The 23,399-nt window shown below is 32.8% G+C and overlaps 1 protein-coding gene and 1 pseudogene across 2 annotated transcripts; both read right to left on the bottom strand.

Annotated features, from left to right (window-relative positions):
* Nucleotides 1-12,617: 12,617 nt before the first annotated feature.
* LOC143626129 (abscisic acid receptor PYL2 pseudogene) lies at nucleotides 12,618-13,395 on the bottom strand (annotated as a pseudogene).
* A 4,288-nt stretch (nucleotides 13,396-17,683) lies between these two features.
* Nucleotides 17,684-21,376, bottom strand: LOC143626130 (calcineurin B-like protein 10). Of its 2 annotated transcripts, none has more exons than XM_077096289.1 (10): nucleotides 21,350-21,376; nucleotides 21,079-21,262; nucleotides 20,214-20,296; nucleotides 19,983-20,042; nucleotides 19,838-19,905; nucleotides 18,791-18,831; nucleotides 18,647-18,699; nucleotides 18,483-18,563; nucleotides 18,279-18,391; nucleotides 17,684-17,744 (listed from the first exon to the last, which is right to left on the bottom strand). In XM_077096289.1, the coding sequence occupies exons 1-10, from the start codon at nucleotides 21,371-21,373 to the stop codon at nucleotides 17,684-17,686; spliced, it is 768 nt and encodes a 255-aa protein (XP_076952404.1). In that variant the 5' UTR covers nucleotides 21,374-21,376. The 2 variants fall into 2 exon arrangements, with proteins under 2 accessions (XP_076952404.1, XP_076952403.1); XM_077096288.1 differs by having other exon boundaries at nucleotides 20,214-20,292; nucleotides 21,075-21,262.
* Between the last annotated feature and the right edge of the window lie 2,023 nt (nucleotides 21,377-23,399).

The following is a 23,399-nucleotide window of genomic DNA, read 5'->3' on the forward strand; positions in this document are numbered from 1 at the left end:
AACGAACAGTAACAGTTCTGGTTCTCCCACTTTGATTCTTCGATCTACAACCCGGTCGGTCACTCGAAAGTAACCGTCCGTGAACAGAGTTCTTGGCTGGACTTCGACCGATCAAATCAACAACGAACAAACGTTTGTGAGCATGGCGCTCTGAAACCACTTGTTGAACGAAAAACGTTTTCACAGGTGGATCATCAACAGAAAAGAAAAACAAATTAACTAGGCTGCAAGTTTCTTAATCGAACACACCAAATTAAACAACGCACGGTTTCTTGTATTATTGATAAAAAGAACAAACTGAAAAACCTCAACAATACATCGATGAATAACCATCCGTTCTAATCCTATCATATATCAAATACGAAATTTGAAATAAACACAAATAGAATTAAAATAGATAAGACTAAATTATTAAGATAAGACTAACTTATCTATAATAATAAACGAATTATTATTATATTAAATCTCCTCCAAGCCACCACCCCATGAGATTTACCGAACCGCCCTTAAAAATATCCCAACATTTAATATTGTGCCCCTTCGAACCCCTAGCTACCATAGAGGTTACTTAGTAGCAAAGTAATAACAATATTAAACAAGTGTATACTCCACGCATTTTGATTTTGAGACAATAACATCACAAAAGTATTCGAAACCTAATGATATTATGTGATGTTAGAAGTACCTACCTAATGTGATCCTTGACTCACAAGTACCTCGAATGTAATATGTGCCTCCGCTTTTGTCAAGTGTAGTTAATGTAGTCGCGTCCCCTCCTAGTCCTTTACCGAAATGTGCTTTTATGAACCCTCCTAAAGATGAATTGACAAATGATAAAAATTGAACTGAAGTACCTATTCAAGTTGTGTACCTCAACGAAAAGTTGTTCAATAGAGGCTAATATTGATTCAAAAGTAAGGTATTTAACCAAAAGCTCTTTGATTTAATTGTGAACCGGTGCAAGGTTGTTATTATTTTTGTGATGTGCAGTTGATGTCATCATTCATGAAAAGGTGTATATCATAAGTATTTAACTTCAAAAACAAAAGCTTTGTTTACAAGTATTTTTCATACAAGATCATGTGAATGAGTTTAAAAAATGGGTTTCACCAACACAAAAGTCATACACCCGGCAATATCAATCACTAGTAATTTCACCACCGCGTTACGGGGCTGTGACGGTCGATTTGAATGTTGTTTACCGAATCATAAGATAGGTGGTGCGGGGCTGTGACTGTCGGTTTGAATGTTGTTTACCGAATCATAAGATAGGTGGTGCCCAAGTCAGTCACCTATACTAATGTTCAACTTGTGATGTCATATTAGCCCTATGCCATGAAAGAATCAAGTAAAGCTACATTAATGCCAAATTAGCCCTATGCAGTAGCAACGTGTGAAGTTTAGAAACTGTATAGAATTGGCTATTCATGTTAATATACAACAAATTGATACAAAACACCAGAGATAATACAAATCATATACACCGAAGTCCATTACAATGGGTCTTTTTTATTCTTTTTTCCTTTTTGAACCGGTCATAATTTCAATACCAGCAACTAAAAAGCAATTCATATATCCACACACATTCACAATCACATATATAAACAAATAATGTCAGATCAGATCAAAATCATATATAGCAAAACTGAAGTACATCTATTTTGTAGAGATAGAATATGATGCAATGGTCAGATTTATCATGGTCTTTTAACACCTATTCAAGCCATGAACACCACGTGCAACATATAACCCCAAATGTGGAAACTTGATGCTGAGATCGATCAATGTCGAGCGATCAAAAGAAAAACAAACCCAAAACTCAAAAACCCCATTGAAGCCATGAACTCACCGAACAAACAAAATTCAGCTTTAAACTTTTGAACGAACTCAAAAGTCCATCCATTTCAACAAACCAACATTAGTGAACAGAGCGAAAGCTTATAGGTAGAAACCCCAAACTAAACTGTTGAGATAGAACCCATCAACAGTAACCGCCATACCACCCCGCGTAGGGTTCCGATATGTAACTATCGGAACCCGACAACAGTAGAAATCAACACCACGCCACCATCACCTACGGTTCCGATACGGAACCCGATGGCAACAGAAATGGAGGTCGGCGGTCGCAACAGTAGAGATCGAGGTCGTAACCGCCAACATTGTAGCTTTGTCGCCGGCATGGCCGACCTCCTGAACAATATCCACCACCATCTGGGGATTCAGCCAACGGCATTGACTGAAACCCCCAACAAAACCGCTACGGCGAAAGCCAGAGATAGACCATTAGCGGTGGTGGAGGACGGCATAATGACAGTGGATCGACTGGATTCAATGAAGAGAGAGAGACAAGAGAAAAAGTAGGAACAACTAACTATGTAGTTAGACCATCTGTAATGGGAAGTTTTGGAGGCGTTTTAGCCTAAAACACCGGGGGCACACCCCCCCCCCCTCCCCCAGGCGTTTTGGCTTGTTTTTTTTTACGTTTTATATATAACGCGATTTAATGGCTCCAATTTCAAAAAATTAGCCGTTACTTTACCGTTGGAGATTTGGAATATAATATATATATATATATATATATATATATATATATATATATATATATATTAAACCAACTCATTCCCAATCAAAACTCATCAAACTTATAAAAATTCTCTTTCAACTCTAATTTCTCACACAAAATTCACTATATAAATGGATCCTCCATCTATATATAAACAGTTTCTCGGGCCCGACCAACAAGCCGAGGACGTGGCGAAGGAACAGGCGGTTATGAGTGCGATTATGCTCGCGACAACTTATATGAGTTCCGTTACGAGTGCATGTAGCTCTCCACCACCCCCCATTTCAAAAAGAACATATATCGAACGAGATCGTACCGAAGCCAACAACCGGTTGATGGCGGATTACTTCTGCAACTCGCCGAGATACAAGAACCCGAAGACCTTTAGGCGTCGCTTTCGGATGTCAAATAATTTATTTATGCGCATCACCAATGATTTGGAGCGTGAACTTGATTACTTTAAGCAAAAGCCTGACGGTCGAGGGACGCTAGGATTCACGACTATTCAGAAGGTTACGTCAGTCGTACGCGTGCTCGCCTATGAAAACACGGCCGACATCAACGACGAGTATTTAAAGATGGCCGACAAAACAACTCGGGACACCTCGGAGTATTTTTGTTGCGGTACGTTTTGTTTTTTTTTAAAATAATTTTATCACTTGTTTACTTTAATCATTTATTTTATAAAAGTTTTGTAAAATGTAGGAATACTGAAACTATATGGACCACATTATCTGAGAGAGCCCAACTGTAACGATCTACAACGTCTTTACGAGGCACATACAAGGGTGCATGGTTTCACCGGCATGATAGGGAGTGTAGATTGCATGCATTGAGAATGGGCTAATTGTCCAACTGCATGGCGAGGTCAATTCACACGAGGTGACCAAAAAGGACCGACGGTCAGCCTTCAAGCGATTGATTTATACGACCTTTGGATTTGGTCGGCATTCTTTGGTGTTCCCGATTCCAACAATGATATAACCTCTTAGAGCAGTCTCCTCATGTGATGGAGAGTTACATATCTGGAACCGTTCCCGTCGCTTCGTTTTGGGCTAACGATAACTTCTACCATCATGGGTACTATCTGGGTGATGGAATATATCCAGAGTATGCGATAATTGTTAAAATATTCAGAGACCCGATGGATGAAAAAAGACAATATTTTAAGAAAGTGCAAGAGTCTACGACAAAGGATATCGAGAGGTGTTTCGGTGTTCTTCAACAACGATGGCATTTGTTAAAAATCCTTGTCTTCTATGGTCTTTAGAAAGAATGAAATGTGCTATGTATGCGTGTATCATAATGCATAACATGATCATCGAGGACGAGGGAAGAGCAATATGTTCAACTTTCATACCGGACCCGGATCCACCACGGACTCCGGAAAGTATGGAGCAAAGACTCGAAAACTCGGATTCCGTGCGGTCAAGAGAGATACATAACGCACTAAAGGAGGATTTGGTCCAACATATTTGAATGTACGGCCTTTGCCTGGTGAAAATTATGATCAAAACGAGGGCAACAATGAAGACGACGACGACGATTGCGAAAACGATGAAGGCGAAGAGGACGACGACGACGAGGACGAAGACGACGAAGTGGGCGAAGACGACGAGGACGACAACGATGACGAGTAGTTTTTTTTTATTTTCATGTAATATTTATTTAATAAAATATTATTGTTATTTGATTATTCTTATTAGAAATTTTTTAAAAAAAAAACAAAAAGTGTAAAAGTGACTGGGCGCCACGTGGCGCATAATGCCTGAGGGTGTAAAGTTATGGCTACTCATGGTCTTACAGTAACAAATAAATTAAGTATTGAAGAGGGCACGTGCAAAGTGATTATACATATGTTGTAACAACCAAATGGGTAGAACATTATAAGCTGAAAGAACAAATTGGGAAGCACCATTCTCCCAATTTTGTTATTATATAAATAAACTAGGTTATTGTCTCGTGGGCGCCACAGGTAGAAATATAGAAATCGTCTAATAAACACATATAATTTCAAACGACAATATTTCCCATCCTCGAAAGTAAGTTAATAGAACTTGTCTAAATTCGAAGGATAAACAAAGTCTATTAAATCATATATTGGATATAATGAATTGTTAATTAGAAGATCATCGGAATTTGTACATTCATCTGTCGTCATTTGAAACCCCCCCCCCCCCCCCCCAACATTCCCTTCACATATATCCAATAGTCAATTCGTAAATTATTTTATCTCTTCAACATGTGAGGATTGACATTTAATTGTGAGCCTCGTGTTTTTTTATAGTTTAAGTACCTTGTGCTTTTACAAGGTGTAGGAAGAACTACTTGAAGTGTAATTTAAAATAAACATGAAGAAAATTCTATACAATTTAACTATTTATTTAACAAAAGTATCATAAATTTAGTATCTACAACTTCCTAAATGCTTCCTTGTATATAAGGTTTATACTTTAATTTGTAGTTAATCAATTTAAAGGTCAAAATTAAATTAACTATGCAATTGATGAATATAAAGTAAGAAATTACCTTGTATTCAAATTCCACTGTCAAGCTCCTGATATGTAATTATAATAAAAAAATAGTTTATAAAGCTTTCGATAAATAAAGTAAAAAGCCTTATACAACAAACACCAAATAAATTAAGGTTTTTACCTAACACCCGATTAGAGATTGAGCATGAGATGATAGTTTATATAGCCTTTTGATATCTTATTTTCCATTAGTAAGATACAAATAATTTTTAGCGGTTCTTAAATATTTATTAGTAATTAAAGCTTACTATTGTTTAATAGTATTATTTCTCCTAATCATTATACCTCCACATGGGGCGTCATCACCATAAAACTGCCTAAAAAAAGCTTTTAATAATTCCTATAAAAGTCAGTGATATAAATTTAAGTAAATATAATAAGTAAATTAAATATGAAAATATGTATTAAGCTTGGTACCAAATGTTGTGAAACTGAATCTCTTAATTTCTTAAAATTAAAAAAGTCAACACATTTTCCCATTTGTATAGAAAATAATTAAATATTTTAATTACAATTAATTCATAAACTGATGATTTTGCATAATTATGGTAAATTGAATGATATGTGGTTTTGGTAATTGAATGTGATTTTAATCCGTTTATCAAATGATTTTGAATTTTGGGATATTTAATGATATTAGAAAAGTTAGTCTCACAATTTTTATTATAGAAAGTAATTAATTTTGATAAATGACTATCATAAAAGTAAATTAAGAAAACTATTAAATGATTTATCATAAAGTAAATTATCCCTTCTTTAGTAAATATCATTTTAATAAAGAAATATAGTATATACATAGGCTTAATTAATTGTATCATATCCTGTATAATAAACATCCTTTTGAAGTTAGTTTATACATTTTTTTTAATTAGTTGACTCAATTAAAATTTTCAATTTCATATCCCGTCTCTAGTAAAATTTATTTTAATATATAGGCTTAATTAGTATACATTATTTTTTTATAAAGCTAAACAAAGTTATATTCTAGGCTTAATTATTTATGTTATTGTTAACTGGGTCTAATTTTAGATGTATGGGAATTGACAATTCATACCAGTTACCAAAATTCGTTTAATTGATATGATTAATTATATTAATGATAATAAATATCAATTATTAATTTTATGCTCTAGCTTGAAATATGGTGTAGAGTTAAACATATCAATTTTAGTTATATTGTAATTAATCGTGTTTAAAACATTATATCACCTAAACTAACTAAAACACGTATTATAACAATCTTTATAAAAACGTAAATACATTAATTAATTAACAATAATAATTTATTGGTTACCTTAATTAAAACAAGGTAATTAAAAAATTACAATAAAGACATATTAAATTGGTTAAATGTATTAAAGATTCTATAATGTACGTGAGCACCGGATTATTAACTATATAACCTATTTTTGTAAGTGGTCAAGAATTCGAATTTCAAAATGTTTCAAATAAATAATTTTTATTATTCACTTAAAAAATTTAGTTGAAATTGACATTAAATTCACAATAACTTGAAATATTTAAAAGAAACTAATATTTTTTTTATTTAATGCATGAATATTGAATAATTATGAAGTGAGTTTATATTTATGGATGGTATAAAAAAATAAAAATGGTTGAAAAAAATTAGTCAAATTAGGAATGAGAATTATGTTTAAATATGTAAATTTTATTTAAACTTATTCAATATAAATGGTCAAATTGAGTCAAATCGTTAACTTATTCAAATTGTTGTTATTTAAACCTATATATATATATAAATATAAATATATATATATATAGGGTTGGTATCATTTAAGAACTCTAAAAAAAGTTAAGAACTCTTAGAAACTCTTAAAGACCAAACATTTTTTTAATTTTTTCTATATATTAACATTATTTAAGAGTAGTTTTATCATATTTTATATAAAAAAAATTATTACATATATTAATCACAAGTTTACATATGTGTAAGAAAAAACATAAATACTAATTTTCAAAATTGTAATCGTAAATATAGATATAAAAATGATTAAACTACACTCAAATAATATGTTTTGTTGTTGGAATGTAGAAATTAAATGGAAAATAAGGTAGAGAGTGAGTGGATCATGTTGTAAGTTATTTGAAGCCTGTGGTAGTGTTGTCAATTTTATTTCTAGCATATGCTATATGATGTGTATTTCTAATGTTTTTGTAATATAATAAACTAGTGTTTTCCCTGACGCGTTGCGTCAGAGCAGGTTGGTAAAACTCGGTCGGTAAAACCCAAGCATTGAGGCGGCAAGTCGACGCGACTCGGTTACCTGCGTTATTGTACCGGAACTAAAGCCAAAAATAACTCGGCACGTTGCGCCGGTGCAGCTGGCAAAACCCCATCGTTAAAACCCGGACGTTGGTTAAACTCAAGCGTTACTACGATGAGTTACACGAATTCGGCCAATACCAGCTGCATTCGTTACGAGATAGACACTGTTGGTAAAATTTGAGCGTTAAAACCCAATAAAAACAAATTCGCCAAATTAACATATAAAAACATTAACATATAAAAAACAACATATTGAAAATGATGTTTATTTGGTTGGCAAATCTTGTCGGTGGTAAAACCCAAGCAATGTCAGTCTCGAGCATTTGAAGGCATTTAGAAGGTAACTTGCCACGAATTCGATCGCTTTTAATTACGTACGTTACGATACCAGAACTAAAAAATGAAAAAAAATAAATATAAATTGAGGTGAACCAATAACCAAACAATTTTTAATTTTTTTTTTTTGGGGGGGGGGGGTCGGTAGGTAAACTTGTGCATTGGTAAAACCCGAGGGTCATAGGCTTTAAATAAGGTCGCGAGTCTGAGCGAACTCGGTATGTTTCTTTCAGGTTTGCTATGGTACCGAAACTAAAACAAAAAAAAATAACGTTTGGTCGGTTTCCATTACTATTATTACGGTTATTAAATTAAAAATTAAAAAAATAAAAAACTAAACTCACCGACCAATACGGTGCCGCCAAGCGGCTCATTGAGCAACTTGCGACACCAAAGTTTCTATTTATATATATTAGTAATATGTAAATGTTATTTAAACCTATTCAATATAATTGGATTTTGACCAACAACAATATAAGATTGATTATCTTACTATAGATAATTTAATGTATTATAGAATAATCAACTAAATTTCATTTCGAGATTATATAATAATCAATTAAATTACATAAATTGTGAAAAATAAATAAATACATGAATACTAACATAAATATAAATCAATATTAAACAAAAATAAAAGACAACTTATCAAACAATTCTCAATCCATGAAATTAGCTATACCAAGTTGGGGACAATAACCTGAAATGATAAAATTAAATATTAATATTAATATCACATAATAAATATATTACAAATTATGGAAGATTTGAATCATGTGAACAAATATAAAATTGATGTTATAACTTACAACCAGAAAATTTGAATCACGTTACCGGAAAAACGAAATAGTGAAGATCTCTATTGAATCTTCGTTTTTGATATATAACCTAAAAAGATTATAAGAAAAAATCATATAAATATTAATATAAATACAAACAAAAACGGATAATTATCAGTTTAATCTTGGATTTTGATATAGAAACTAAAGATATTATAATAAAGTTATATAAAAATTAATATAAATATAAAACCTTACCGAAAAACCTTACCGGAAAACCGTAATAACTTCAACATTTTTATTCAATCTTGGATTTTGATTTACAATCTAAAGAGATTATAAAAAAAATTATATAGCAATTAAAATAAATATAAAACATTACCGGAAATCTTACCTGAAACAATAGAACCTTACCGGAACTTATAACAAAATTGGCCATTACCGGAATATAGGAGATTATTGAGGAATAAGCAGAGGGAGAGAGAGAGAGAGAGAGATTAAAATGGTTAGGGATTTGTTAGTGTAAGAATTACCGAATGAATGTTAGATATTTATACACGAATTTCATATTGTAATATGAAACAAAAAATTAGGGAAACTCAATTAACTTAAAATAAGGACGAAAATTAGGGAATTAGGATTAATTATTTTTTAAAATTTCGATTACTAAAATGTAATGTTCATAAATTAAATCTATACTATATTTAAATACATAATTAAACTTATTAATGTAGAAATATAAATTACTAATTCAAAAATTGAGATCTTCTTTCTAAAGGTGAAAAATTCAAAAACAAAAAACAAAAAATTCATTTAGGAACAATAACACTTTTAAACCAAAAAAAGAATACAAAAATGGACGATATAAAAACAACACAAAATAAAAACCTTAGACACAAAGCTAATGGTGTTTGCTAAAGAGAGTTTGAAGGTGTAAGAATTATCGTATGAAACTTAACTATTTATACGGATTGAATTATGATTGACTAAATTGTAGAAGGAAGGTATACATGAAATTGATTAGAAACAAATAATTAGGGAATTTCAAAAAATTTAAAAAAACTTAAAGTAAGAACGATAAGTAAGGAATTAGGATTAATGGATTTTCAAATTTTAAATTTATTAAAATGTAATGTTCCAAATTTAGATTATTATAAATATAATATTATTTAATTTAAATTTAAATGTTGACTATATTTAAACAAACGAAAATAAACTTATTAATGTAAAAAATATAAATTAGTAATTTATTTATTTAGAAAAAAAAATATAATTAATCATCAATTATAACACCGTATATGTAATTAATAAAATAACAATGTCTATAATATATAAAATTACAATAAATTTTTATATAATGAAGTACTGAATCATATGATTGAAAGTTATAAAAATAATCAACATTTAATTATAAATGTAATTCATATAAGGTGTGAAAAAAGAAATTACTAATTTTGTTTTTATTAGTTTTAATTTTATATTCATGTAAAATTTATTAGTTCTAATTTTATATTTATGTAAAATTTATGTAAAATAATTATTAGTTAACCGATTGACTGATCATCCGTAATTATAGTAAAAATTAATGATGCTAAATCATATACTTAATCAAATAAGCTACAATAATTAATTCAAATTTAGAAATTCCGTAATTATACAATTTCCTTAACCACTTTCCTTAACCAAAGGGGTGATTCTTTCCTAAATTTTACGATAATGGTACAAACCGGTCAATTTGATAATTTTTTTTAAATAAAATAGTAGAACCATTTATACTAAAGTTAAATTCATATTCTCTCTATATTGAATCTTATTGATGAAATATATATTAATTATCTAAATTATATATATTATCTAAAAACCATTAAACCTGCTGAGAAGAAACAAAGAGTGTGAATAAAATCAATCATCTATCAAAAATAATAACATAAAATTAGTTTCAAAACATATTTATACTTATAGTATACATAATAAATAAATCGTAATTAATTATTAATTATAATTATTAAGTAGAAACATAATTAAAAAAGATTCAAAATTCAAAATCAAAATTAAACATTAAATAAAAGATGAAAGAGAATACTTTAAGAGAATTGATTAATCTTATTTTAATTTATTATTGATTTATTTAATTAAGATGAAAAATAGAGAAACTATTGATATACATGGAAACTCTAGTAAACAGGAAGGGAGAATTTTGACATAAAGCCTATTGCTTTAATAGTATAGTTAGATTGTTGAGTTGGATTTTTTTCTAAATAAAATAACTTATTACTGGTTCATTTGATAAGCCAATTTAGTTCTACTCATATTATGCAACTTTGTGACTTTATAAAAATGGGCTTAAAAGGGCAAGCGACACCTACTAGTCGTTGTCACCATTTCTAAATTGACTAGTTTTGACGGGAAATCTAGCCAATTTAAGGCGTTTTGACCGGACCAAACTAATACTTTTTTAATCATAATATGATTTGAAATGAACCAAATTCTACTTGAACCTATTTTGATTCAAACTCCATTTGACTAAAACTTTATGATTCGTTAAACCCGCCCATTTTGCTAGGCTTAACATACTCATAGACATTTCATTCCTTTCCATGTAACAACTCAAAAAGTTGAAAATATATTAATATATTCATATTAAATGCAAACTCATATGTATAAACATATGTGGAGGGGTATTGGATCATTTCAGAAGTTTTTTAAAGTGAGGAGTGCGAGAAGTGAAGATGTAACTACATTAATCTCTAATTTCACTTACTTTCTTATGTGTAGGTGTGTTGTGTAGGTGCATATGTATGTGTGTAGGTACATATGTTTGTATATGTGTATATATGTTTGTATGTGTGTAGGTACATAGGTTTGAATGTGGCTCGGTACATTTATATGTTTGTAGGTTGGTTTGAATGTGTAATTAAGACATAAATACAACCAACCTATATATGTGTATGTAACATCATATGAAATGGAGTGAAATTAGGGATTAATGGAGTTATACATTCACTTCTCGCTGTAATATTACTTCTCGCAAGATTCATCCCCTATGTGAAGGGTGTTAAAGCTTCTCTTATCGAATCATAGGAAGTGAAAAAAACTCCATATTCACATGTCTCTTGTGGTCTTGTACTTGTTCACAAGCTCCTCAATATGAGATCAACCGTTTCGTTTTCAACATGGAATATAATATTATATAATTTATGTAAATTGATGGATATCATTAAAATTTATGGATATCAAAATAGCAGCATATATTATTGAATTTTGTTTCAGTTTATAATAAAAAATTATCTATTGGTGTTTTGTATATTTGTATCACAATTCACAATCTCACATGAAAATAATTATTTACTTCGTGATCATAAATTGATAATAGTTCCGGTTCTCTCTTAATCAGGACAATCGAAGAGAATCATAAGATTACGACATCGTTAGATACCCTTACCAATAGAAAGCTTGGTTGGTTGTAGCCTTGTAGGGCTTAGGGATCCGTAGATTTGCCAAACTTGAATGGTCTATCTAGTTAAGGTTGGCTTTAACCAAAAAATAATAATAATAACAAAGAAAGAAAGAAAAATAATACACACATTGCGTTTACATTGAAATAACGTCTATTGGAGTTATAATTAATTGTTTTATATATTGACCCCAACAGGAAGTGTTGAGAGATGTTTGAATTACGTGAAGTTCAATTTACATAATTAAATTGATGATAAGTAATTAAGTACTTTAACATAGTTTAACATATATATAGTTGTATTTGTTATATTAAAACGTTGTTATTTAAAATGTTTGTACTACAAAATGTAAAAGATCAGTCCATAGACTGAAATTGTATTGAAATTATTATGTATTTTATGAGCCATGTAAGAGAACTCACATTTACAAATTAATGCATTTATTTTAAATAAAATTAGTATTTTATGCATGATAACACAACTAACCAAAGTACAAATTGCCAGTTTCATAATATATTGACCCCAAATGATTTATTTGAAATTACACCATCTTCAACAAAAGATAAAACAAACAACAATACCAATCAAAGATCATGCATGCACCCCTATCAAAATCTTGATTTATTTAACTTTAGATGTTAATGTAACCAACCCACAGCCACTGTCACCGTCGCCGTCGCCACCACCGCCATCGTCTCATTCATTTCCATTCTGAGAAGACATTGCCACAAGCCCCAACTTCTGTAGATTCAACTTCACAACCGTATCCGTAAACATCTTCGTATCCTCAACCGTATTCCCAGCAGGTATATCCACAATGTACGACTCCAACACAACCGTATAAACCTTCCCATCTTTCGCAAACTCATTAACCAAAGTAACCGAAAGATAGTTATTCAACCTATGCTCACCACCCACAACTCTAAAGCTCAAAATATGCTTCTCATCATCCAAAAGCTCGAGCCTCTCGGTGCTCGTGGAAGCAGGAAGACCAGAAATAACCGTAACCTCACGAATGCTACCCACACCACAGTCCCCAAACATGTTACAACTTTTTATAAAATGCTTGTAACGTTGTGGGTTGTCGAAACTGCGTACTAGAGGCCACACTACGTTAGTGGGCGCGTCGATGCGTTGGGTTATTAGGGATGTGCATGTGTTGGGGATCTTGTCGAACATGTGGTATGCATTGATCAGGAGTTGGAGTTCGGCGTATTCGTCGGCGGTGAGGCCTTGTGGGATTGGATTTCTTTCCATTTTAGGAGGATGATGGATTGATTGAAGGGTTACATATCAATAGAAAGTGTGATAGTTAATTATGAAAGTGAGATGGAGTTGTGTTTGAAAGAAGATCACATGGAAATGGTCGTGTGGGTAGAAAAAAAAGGTTTGTTATAATGAAGTTCTTGTGAATAATGAAAAGGACAGTCTTTTTAGAAAAAAAAAAATAATACCATTTGCCTTTGATACATTTGGTTTTCTGGCTCTAGAGGCTGTGAAATTTTTGAGTAGGGTTCAGCGCGTCGTACACAGAACATCTTCAGCTTCTAGGTCCCAAAGCTTCGTTTTTAGCAGGATTGGCTTTGCTGTTCAAAAGGGGGTTGCGGCGCAGCTTGTTGCCTGCCACTTTATTGTAATCGTTTTATAATAGTAAATTATATAAAACTTCGATTGTGATGGATTCAGAAAGAAAAAAAATGATACTTTAATTAGTGTTTGGTTTATTTTTATGATTAATGTTTTCTTGATCATTTTTACTGAAAGAGTTATTGAACTTTGAAGAATATACATAAAATCATTTTAAATATATATTAAATCACTCCTCACTAGTGTTAAGTGTGTTAAAAAGGCTCATGGATTATACTTTTCACGAGTTAAAAGGAACAATATGTAATAATTATGTATTAATTACTAATTGATTTGTTATTTTAATTATGGGTTAAATGGGTTAAACCATTTTCTTTTGATGACATAGAATGAAAGAGAAAAAAATGAGTTGACATATAAGCTACTTAGGCATAATTAGACATCACGTGCTCTAGCACGGAATGTAAAAAATCCTTAGCAAAACGAAATTCTGACATGTGTCATGATAGGGCTGCATGAACGCTTAAACGGCAATAAAAAGGCTATGAATGTGTCGGGTCTATGATGGCTACACGTTAGCCTGTTTTTAAACGTGTGTAATCCACAATGAGCCTAACCACACGATGTTTTTTGTTGGACTTAATTGGATCGAGCAACACGAACAACACCGATATTTTGTGAGAACTTCTCACGACTCTTTCAATATTATTAAGAATGAAAACCACACAAAATACAATAACCCTAAACCATCTATTTATACTAAAACTATGACTTACTCATCAAGAAACCTAATTAGACTCAAACTAGGAAACTAAATAAATTAATAATAATAACCAAAACTTATTCCTAATTTAATAAACTAAACCGACTCAAACTCAAACTCTTTAAACTTTAAACTTTTATCAAGATTAATCCTTCATTCACCCTCTTAATCTTGATATGGACTCGTTACTCTTCAAAATAGTGTTGGATCCAAATCTTCACGAACCAAATTAGTAGCCTCTTCTTTCGGTTTTGGACCCGGGCACTCATATGCAAAATGGCCATACTCAAGACAATTATAGCATCTGATATGAGCTTTACCTCGACCCATACTTTTCTCCTTTTGATTTTCACTGGGTTGGAACCGACCTCCTCTACCTCGTCCAACGCCACGTCCTCTACCTCGTCCACGTCCATCACTTTTCCCTTGTCCACAACATTCACAAACATCCTCTTCTTTCTTCGAACTTTCCTGTCCATCAGTTTTATTCAGCAACAACTTACCTTGTCCGCTATCACCCGTCTCATCTTTCTTTCTAATTCGTTCCTCATAGGCCTTCAACCTGCCTATTGCTTCTTCGAATGGCATGGTGTCAAGATCTGAATACTGCTCAATAGAAGCAACAATCTGAAGATACTTCTTTGGCACCGAATCTAACAGCTTTCGCACTAACACTTCATTTTCGAGATTTGAACCTAGACTAGTATATCTTGAAACAAATCCGGCTAACTTTCCAACAAACTCTTCAATCGTATCTGTCTCCTTCATTCGGAGTTGCTCAAATTCTCTTCTTAAACTTGCTAAACGTGCCCTTTGGACTCTGTCAGCACCAAGAAACCTTACACGTAAAGCTTCTCATATGTCTTTCGCACTCCGGTTCCTAGCAACTTGAAGGAGTATATCCTCTGGTAAAGCTTGATAGAGAATTGCTCTTGCAATCTTATTCTTCTTTTCATCAACGGCCCCACCGGTGACCAGTTTAATTGTCTCCCACAACCCTTGTGCATCCAAAACTGACTCCATTAGAATTGTCCAAGTGTTGTAGTTCGTTGTTGTCAACCTTGGTACTTGAAACGAGGTGTTGTTGTTTTCTCGAACCGGGATATTCCCTGCATTGTTTGCATTATCACCCATTCTTTTCTTCAAATCTTCTTAACGTCACACAGATCGTTTTCTTTGATCGCTCACACAGATACGATCACAGCGAATCGCACAGATTTACGTTGCTTCTTCTTCTTTCAACGAATCACACAGATTGACGTTGATTCTTCTTCTCGGTCGTTCACACAGATACGACCGTCTTCGTCTTCTACTTGATCGTTCACACAGATACGATCGTCTTCTTCAATGTTTGATTGCTACACTATTGCAATCCGTCTTCTCAGGTGGGTTCGTTCTTCTTCCTTGTTGATCTCTAGTGATGATACGAGATTTATAAACAAAACTCCAAATCACGAGACATACGAGACGTCATATTAATATACCCAAACTAGTTTTATCTAATTAATTCCTTCTGGTTCATAATTTTTTTTCTTCCACCCACGTGACTTTTCTTTAATTCCAAGCTTAAGTATATTGTGGTGTATGCTTGTTATTCCACTAACTAAGTTGCCTGCCTTCTTTTCTTTATTATACCTTCTCGATCCTTCTGTAGGCGCCAACTCTCTTGCTTTCTTTTTTTTTTCTCTCGATCGACCCACTTGTTGTCTTCTCTAATTAGATCAACTCTATTGTGGCTTCTTTCCTTCCCCCCAAGCTAGCCAAGCTCTGATACCAATTGTTGGACTTAATTGGATCGAGCAACATGAACAACACCCTCACGACTCTTTCAATATTATTAAGAATGAAAACCACATAAAATACAATGACCATAAACCATCTATTTATACTAAAACTATGACTTACTCATCAAGAAACCTAATTAGACTCAAACTAGGAAACTAAATAAATTAATAATAATAACCAAAACTTATTCCTAATTTAATAAACTAAACCGACTCAAACTTAAACTCTTTAAACTTTAAACTTTTATCAAGATTAATCCTTCATTTTTTGCGTCTTTGGAAATTGTCAAAGCTAAGAGAGCAACATATCGTCAGTGTACGGGATCCAAAGGAGCCTAACCGTGTAAACGTTTAGGCATCTTTGGAAACTATCTAGGCTAAGCATGTGCACAATCATCGGAGTGTTAATTGGATCCAGCTAATCAGGCATCTGTTTAGGTGTCTTTAGAAAATCTCTCGACACCTTCTTAGCCTTTCTCATTGTCATTTAGGCTCCTATGTAGCCCATCGTGACACATTTTAGAATATCATTTTGCTAAGTCATGTTTAAATGATATTCCCTGCCATGTTAAGACATAATGCCTTTTTTTAAAAGGGAAATAATTCCATGCCTTTTTAAAGAATCTTACTGATCAATTTACCTATTTTTTGGTACTAAACATAAGCATTGATTTTCATAACTACTTAAAAAGGTGACACTTTTACTAAATGAGTAAGTTCAACCCCTTTTGAAACCAATTAAAAACTGAGCGCTTCAACCGAAAATTACGCCCAATTTCTGCTTTTGGTATCACATGTTATTTATAAATTGGCCTTGTGTTGTGGGCAAACATTTTTTTTTATTTGGTTGCAAAACACATGTTAAGTCAAATTTCATTTTGATAGATTATGACCAACATGTCAATTTTGGCTATTTTCCCATGGTCAGTTACCATAAATCAAGATTGCATTATTTAAAACAAGCTAGAATACCTTGTATGGTTTTTTTTAAGTTGGAGTTGGCATTTAACTTTGCTTGTTGTCAAGTAGGTTTTACACATAAGGATTTGAGAAATGATCGGCGAGTTTAATCGTTGGAGTCTAAGTTGTTCAAAAAAATCATGTGTTGCTATATCACTTTGGATGGATCACAATCTGAGTAGGTTGCTGCTAATTAATAAGCTTGAATTATCTTCACATTATAAAGGTATTTGTTTTTTTAATCAATTTCTGTGTTATGGTGCTTGTATTTTGGAGATTGCTAAGCCTACATATACTGGTATTCATATTAACAAGGTCTCAAGTCTCAACATTTCACTAACCGGATTCATATTACATTCTAAACAACTAACATGTCACAACGAAAAACAGCGTCCATCTCTTGTCAAGTGCTTAGGACTTCTGAAACAAAATCACCGTTGAGCAAAATTTTCTATTTACAAGAATTTTGAAAGCTATTCAGGGTAATCCAAATATAAAAATCCAAAGTCGTTTTTTTTATGCGATAGGTTTTTATAGACGAGCCAAGGTGCTTCTAAACTTGCCTGTTGGAATATTCATCTCATTGTGATCAACACTTAGATGGTTTTTCCACTATGAAGAAATAAGTGAGCAGTTTAACTTGGATCCTCAACTGATGTATGGAAAACAAAACTTGGAAATGCTGTGGTGATGTCCCTGAATAATCATCAAAAGGTTAACAACAAAATCAGATCAATGTGATTTGCTGCGGAAATGGTGTTATATAGATGGCAAGATGGATTGAAGCATTTCTATTTCCCAATTTTCAGAATACTTACAAATAAATAAAAACCCAAAAATATTTGAATGGCGTTTAACATGTTCTACATATTTGACCCAATTAAGATAAAACATAACCTGAATCAACTCATGTATAAGTAAACGAGTATAGATTGCCATCTCTAAGTATTAATAATACGAGACAATCACATAAATGGTCCCCGTGGTTTGACAAGAATAACAGATTTGGGGTCAAACTTTGAAAAATAACATGCTTGCCTGTTTGGCATATGTGTGGTTTGGCAAGAATAACATGTTTTGGGTCTAACACTAACTTTTTTAAAAGTTCTGTTCTTTTTTTTTAAAAAATTGAAACCTTCATTAATACTGAACAAAAGTTCTGTTAAATTTTTAAAAATGACAATTTTGCCCTTTTAACGGTTTTTGTCAAACTTAACAGAATTTACATACACGAGATAAGGAAGCGTCATGCTCTTCAAAAGGTTAGGACAACGGAGGACAAACTCTTTCCATTCCTCTTTACTGATTTTACCATCTCCATCAGCATCTGCATCAATAAATGTCTGCAATGAACGCCACCATCGTCATTGTCATCATTATGACATCATATTGGCTACTAATGTAAAATACAGAACAAGTTACAGAAGCTCTTACTTTGTCTATAATAACCTCAACAAGATCGTCTGATAAGTTCATCTCGGATTCTTTTAATAGTGCTATCAGGATCTGCTTCACCTATTCAGTACATGATATTATTACCATAGTAATATAAAATCGAAATATAACAACTTGGAAGGTTAATATAATAATATACTCACTTCTTCTCGCTCAATATAACCGGTCTGTCTCAGATCATAGAGCCTAAAAGCAACTGCACGCAAACAAACAAGCAAATAAACTCAAGTCCTTTTAAGAAATATTATTTTATTATTTATATGCATTCGTTCAGTTTAACGGCTTACAGTCTATTTTATCTTCTACAGGTGCATAGGGGTGAAAGACACTGAGGGGGTGTTTGTTTTTTCTTCAAACATCTTCAAGGGAGCTAATGTCTGCAGGCGCGCAGACATTACCCTTGAAGACTGTTTGTTTTTTTTCTTAAAACAGATCTGAAGTTATCTTCTTTCATCTTAAAAGAAAAGCAAGGAAATCTTGCTTAAAACATCTTCACAAAAAAACCCTACTCTTCTCCCTTTGCAGCCACCCTCTCATCCACTGCTCCTACCACCGTCCGCCAACACCACCACCCACCGTACGCCGCCACCACCACCCCCGTACCCCGCCGCCACCGTCCACCACCATCCACCGCCACCACCACCGTCCACCACCCACCATCCATCACCACCACCGTCCACCACCCACCATCCATCACCACCACCGTCCGCCACCACCACCACCATCCATCACCGCCACCACCACCATCCATCACCGCCACCACCACCACCATCCATCACCGCCACCACCACCGTCCACCACCCACCATCCATCACCACCACCGTCCACCACCCACCATCCATCACCACCACCGTCCGCCGCCACCACCACCACCATCCATCACCACCACCGTCCACCACCCACCATCCATCACCACCACCACCATCCATCACCGCCACCACCACCATCCATCACCCACCACCACCACCATCCATCACCACCACCGTCCACCACCAACCAAAACCATCCATCACCACCACCCATTGCCCACCACCACCATCCACCGCCACTACCCACCGTCCGCCGCCACTACCACCATCCACCACCACCACCTTCCACCACCCACCAAAACCAAATCGGCATGGCAAGCAAAGACTAAAAACTAGATGTAACTTGAATAAATGACTTCTATCTTGTGAGATAAGTTTGACAGTTATGCAGACAGTATCAGCTTATAAAAACAAACAGTCTTATATTTTCAGCTTGCAGATCTTCAGACCACATCTTCAGTTGCAGACATGAAAACAGATGAAATCAGCTTGCAGACAGTTTATGTCTGCAAAAACAAACAGCACCTGAGAGAATGAACAAATTCTTCAAATTCAATTACACCATTTTTCTTTTCATCAAAAAGATCAAAAACCTACAAGTCAAAATGCCCATCTGTTAATTGTAAAATGTGGGATTACCTAAATTATAACAGACAGAATTAGCGTTTACCCGATCCAAAAATAAGTTCTCGGCCTGAGGGGTATTGAATAGTGCTAGTCTGAGCTCTTCCTACACAAAAGTAAAAATCAAATTGTAAGCAACTTCTTTCTAGACAATGGTGCAATAGGCAAACAAGTAACCATCATATCAAATATTATTGTTAAAATATTAGTTAACTTTTTTCTTTTCTAAAGGCATTTATATTTACTCTTAGATTTATATAGCAATTAGAACGTATACCTTGTGTATTAATCCATCATCAATGATGGAGGAACTCAAGCTCTTAAACAGTTCAAAAAGCGCCTCTACCTCGTTCACACTAACTGCAAAAGGTCACAAATTAAAGATAGTCCGTGAAACCTTCTTAACTCATGCACATAACTAACTTTAACTTAATAACATGGCCACATAACTTGCCAAAGCTGGAACCAATGTTGAGTGGCGGTTGAACCAGTGACCTGATTCAATAGTTGATCGGCTTTGAGTAATAAAAATTGATTGTTTGGTGTCTTATATTATTCAATTTTGAATAGCCCGTATCAATTTTGAAGGTAATGCTGCTATGCTAGTTCAGTTGACTTTTAAGTCAAACAAAATGTCTTTGGCATGAATCCTGACTGTTCAGCATGAGAAAGAAACTCAATACTCGGTTTTAGGTATCTAGGTGTTCAATATTCGAATCGTACTAAAAACTCTATATTCAAATTTGAACGTAATTTTGAATTTTCTTATTAAATGCAAATTCGATTCGAACTTAGATTTAGAATTTCACATTTTTAAGTTTTGATATGATTTCGACTCGAAATTTGAATTCGAATTATATATATATTTTCATTTTAATACATATAGTTCTAACTATAGGACCTTTTTTATTTAATTATATCTTTGTTTTATTAATTGAAATTGAATCAACTCGAATTCAAATCACTTTTTTCCAATCTAATTCAAATTCGAGTCAAAATTCTAACAACTCGATTTGATTAACTCGAGCAACTGGAAATCCAGGTCGGGAAATAACAGGTACACCGCCAGGTAAGTCAAGAAGATTAAAGTTAAAAGCTATATGATTAGACTAGTTCAAATCAAGCCAAGCAAACAAACTCGCAATTAGATCCAGCAGCAAGGCTAGAAAGCTGTTGATGATCAAACCGAAAGTTGTTACTAACACAACTTTTTGTCGGCTGGTAATCGAAGCATCCAGAGACAGCAAACACTATCATTTCAGCAATGGCCATTAATGGAACAAATGCAGCACAAAGCTTGTCTCCAATGGTTAATGAACACCATCTCTGCTCCAAACAAACATTTATATAATATTTAAAATACAAAGTGTATAAAACTATATATAAAAGTGAATTTAGAAAGAATCACTATACCGATGAATCATTTGCTGCGCTCATCGTGCACTAATGTAAAATCTTGAAACTGTTTAAAACTATAAAAGTGAGTTTATAAAGAAATAAGAAAGGTGATAGGAATGGCTGGCTGGCTGGCTGATCAGGTGAACCTCTTTACACCTCAGCTACCATGTTGGGTTCAATTTATATAAATCATTAAACATACAATTAATACGTACACATGATGATTTATACATGTATAACTTTTATACTTGTATATGAAAATGAAATTTGTTTATATATATATATATATATATATCTGGAACGCTGGAATAAATTAAGGCTTTGGTTATTTACGCACTCTTTGACCTTTTCACACGCCCTTGACTTCATACGAGTCGTATGAAGTCCATACTATCATATAAGATTCAGAACTCGTCAGACTAGAAGTACATACGTTGATATTATACCTATACAATCGTATGGGTGTCATATGATTGTATGTTTTGTTTTTCCTTTTTTTGTTTATGAAGTTTCTAATGTTTTTTTAAGTGTGAAAGTATGTAAAAAACTGTATATTTAAATTTTAAGTTCTTTTTTAATTGTTTTTACATGTCCTAATTTTAATTATACTTATTTAGTTTTTAATTCTTTTTTATGGAAATTAGACATGGAGCCAACCTATTTCGATATATATCTATCACCGTAACCTTTTGATCATGGGTAAATCTCAATAGTATACAACGAGTTCATGGTTGTGTGCATCATGAGACACAAGTAACAGCCAACGATTATAATTTTGGAGATACTTGCCTACTAATTGAAAAGTACAACCGGTTTTATTCGTACCCAAACGCCAGACTGTTGCCGTTCTCTTGTGTCGATTCAAATAATTGACGAAATATTATATCGTGTCAAAATACGGAAAATAGTATATATCGTATCCGGAATATTGTATAGTGCAATTGTGTAAACAGAAGATAAATGTGTACGAGTGAAAATTGGGTGCTTCTTGCTGGATCTTATGATACTTATATAATGGTTATATGACCAGATTTTCGTACGATCGTATGAGACACCAATCAACAACAAAATTGCAATATTCCTAGTATGGTCTCGGAGGGTTTTGTACAAAAAAAAAAAGTTGTCGGGTTGTATAGAGGGGGTGTGAAAATTTTCAAATTTGTGTGCAAGATGTACCAATATAACAGTTGAGATTACCATATGTTTAAAACTTATCACGTTATTAATTCCACATTAAATTTGCTCCTTAAAAGTTAATATTTTTTTATGATTAACTTGTTGAATTAGGAGTTCCTTAAACATCATTACCTAGTACTGTGATTAAGATGTTGAATTTGGAGGTTTCTCTTCAAATTATTACTCTTTATGATTTAAATGTTTATTATTATTGTTGTTGTTGTAAGTACAACAACTTTTATTTAATAGACACCAAAACAAAATATTTATACTTTTTTACAAAACAAGAAAATATAAGTTAATAAAAACAAATCTCATAAAAGTTATATATCTTAAAACTGTTCAAAGTGCGTTAAAAGAGTCTAGGTACATTTTAGATATTTTTGTTCTTATTTTGGTTTGATCATGTTGTTTCAACTACGTACCGGTTAATAGTTCTTTATCCATTGTTATAATGAGGTTAGACAAGTAGTTGTAATCAACATTGCATTTAACCATGTAAAAAAATGGTTTTTCAACTTATTGCATGTCAATCTTCCCTTATCCTAACTTGGTGACAGCCACAATAACATGGACACAAATCCTACATCTTAAAACGTAATCATTATTTTAAGAATCTAACGTCCCACATGAGACAGGACTCATTCCTAACTCATAGTTGGATAAGACCTCCATATTCGTTTTATATAGGAGTAATATATAATCTACTATTTCATGGAAGTGTCATAACATAAAAATGATAATACTAGATTTTCTTCATTTAATTATGTTTTTGTTATTTCATGATACTTTAAAAAGACAAGTTTGCTGATAATTTATGGTTTTAAACTTTTAATCAGTGGGAGGCATCAAATTATATAGAAGATTTTAAAAATAACTATAAAATTAG

Source organism: Bidens hawaiensis, unplaced genomic scaffold (assembly GCF_021521415.1).
Source record: "Bidens hawaiensis isolate Kalapana, Puna unplaced genomic scaffold, B.hawaiensis_p1.1 tig00004283_1, whole genome shotgun sequence".
Taxonomy (NCBI): Eukaryota; Viridiplantae; Streptophyta; class Magnoliopsida; order Asterales; family Asteraceae; genus Bidens; species Bidens hawaiensis.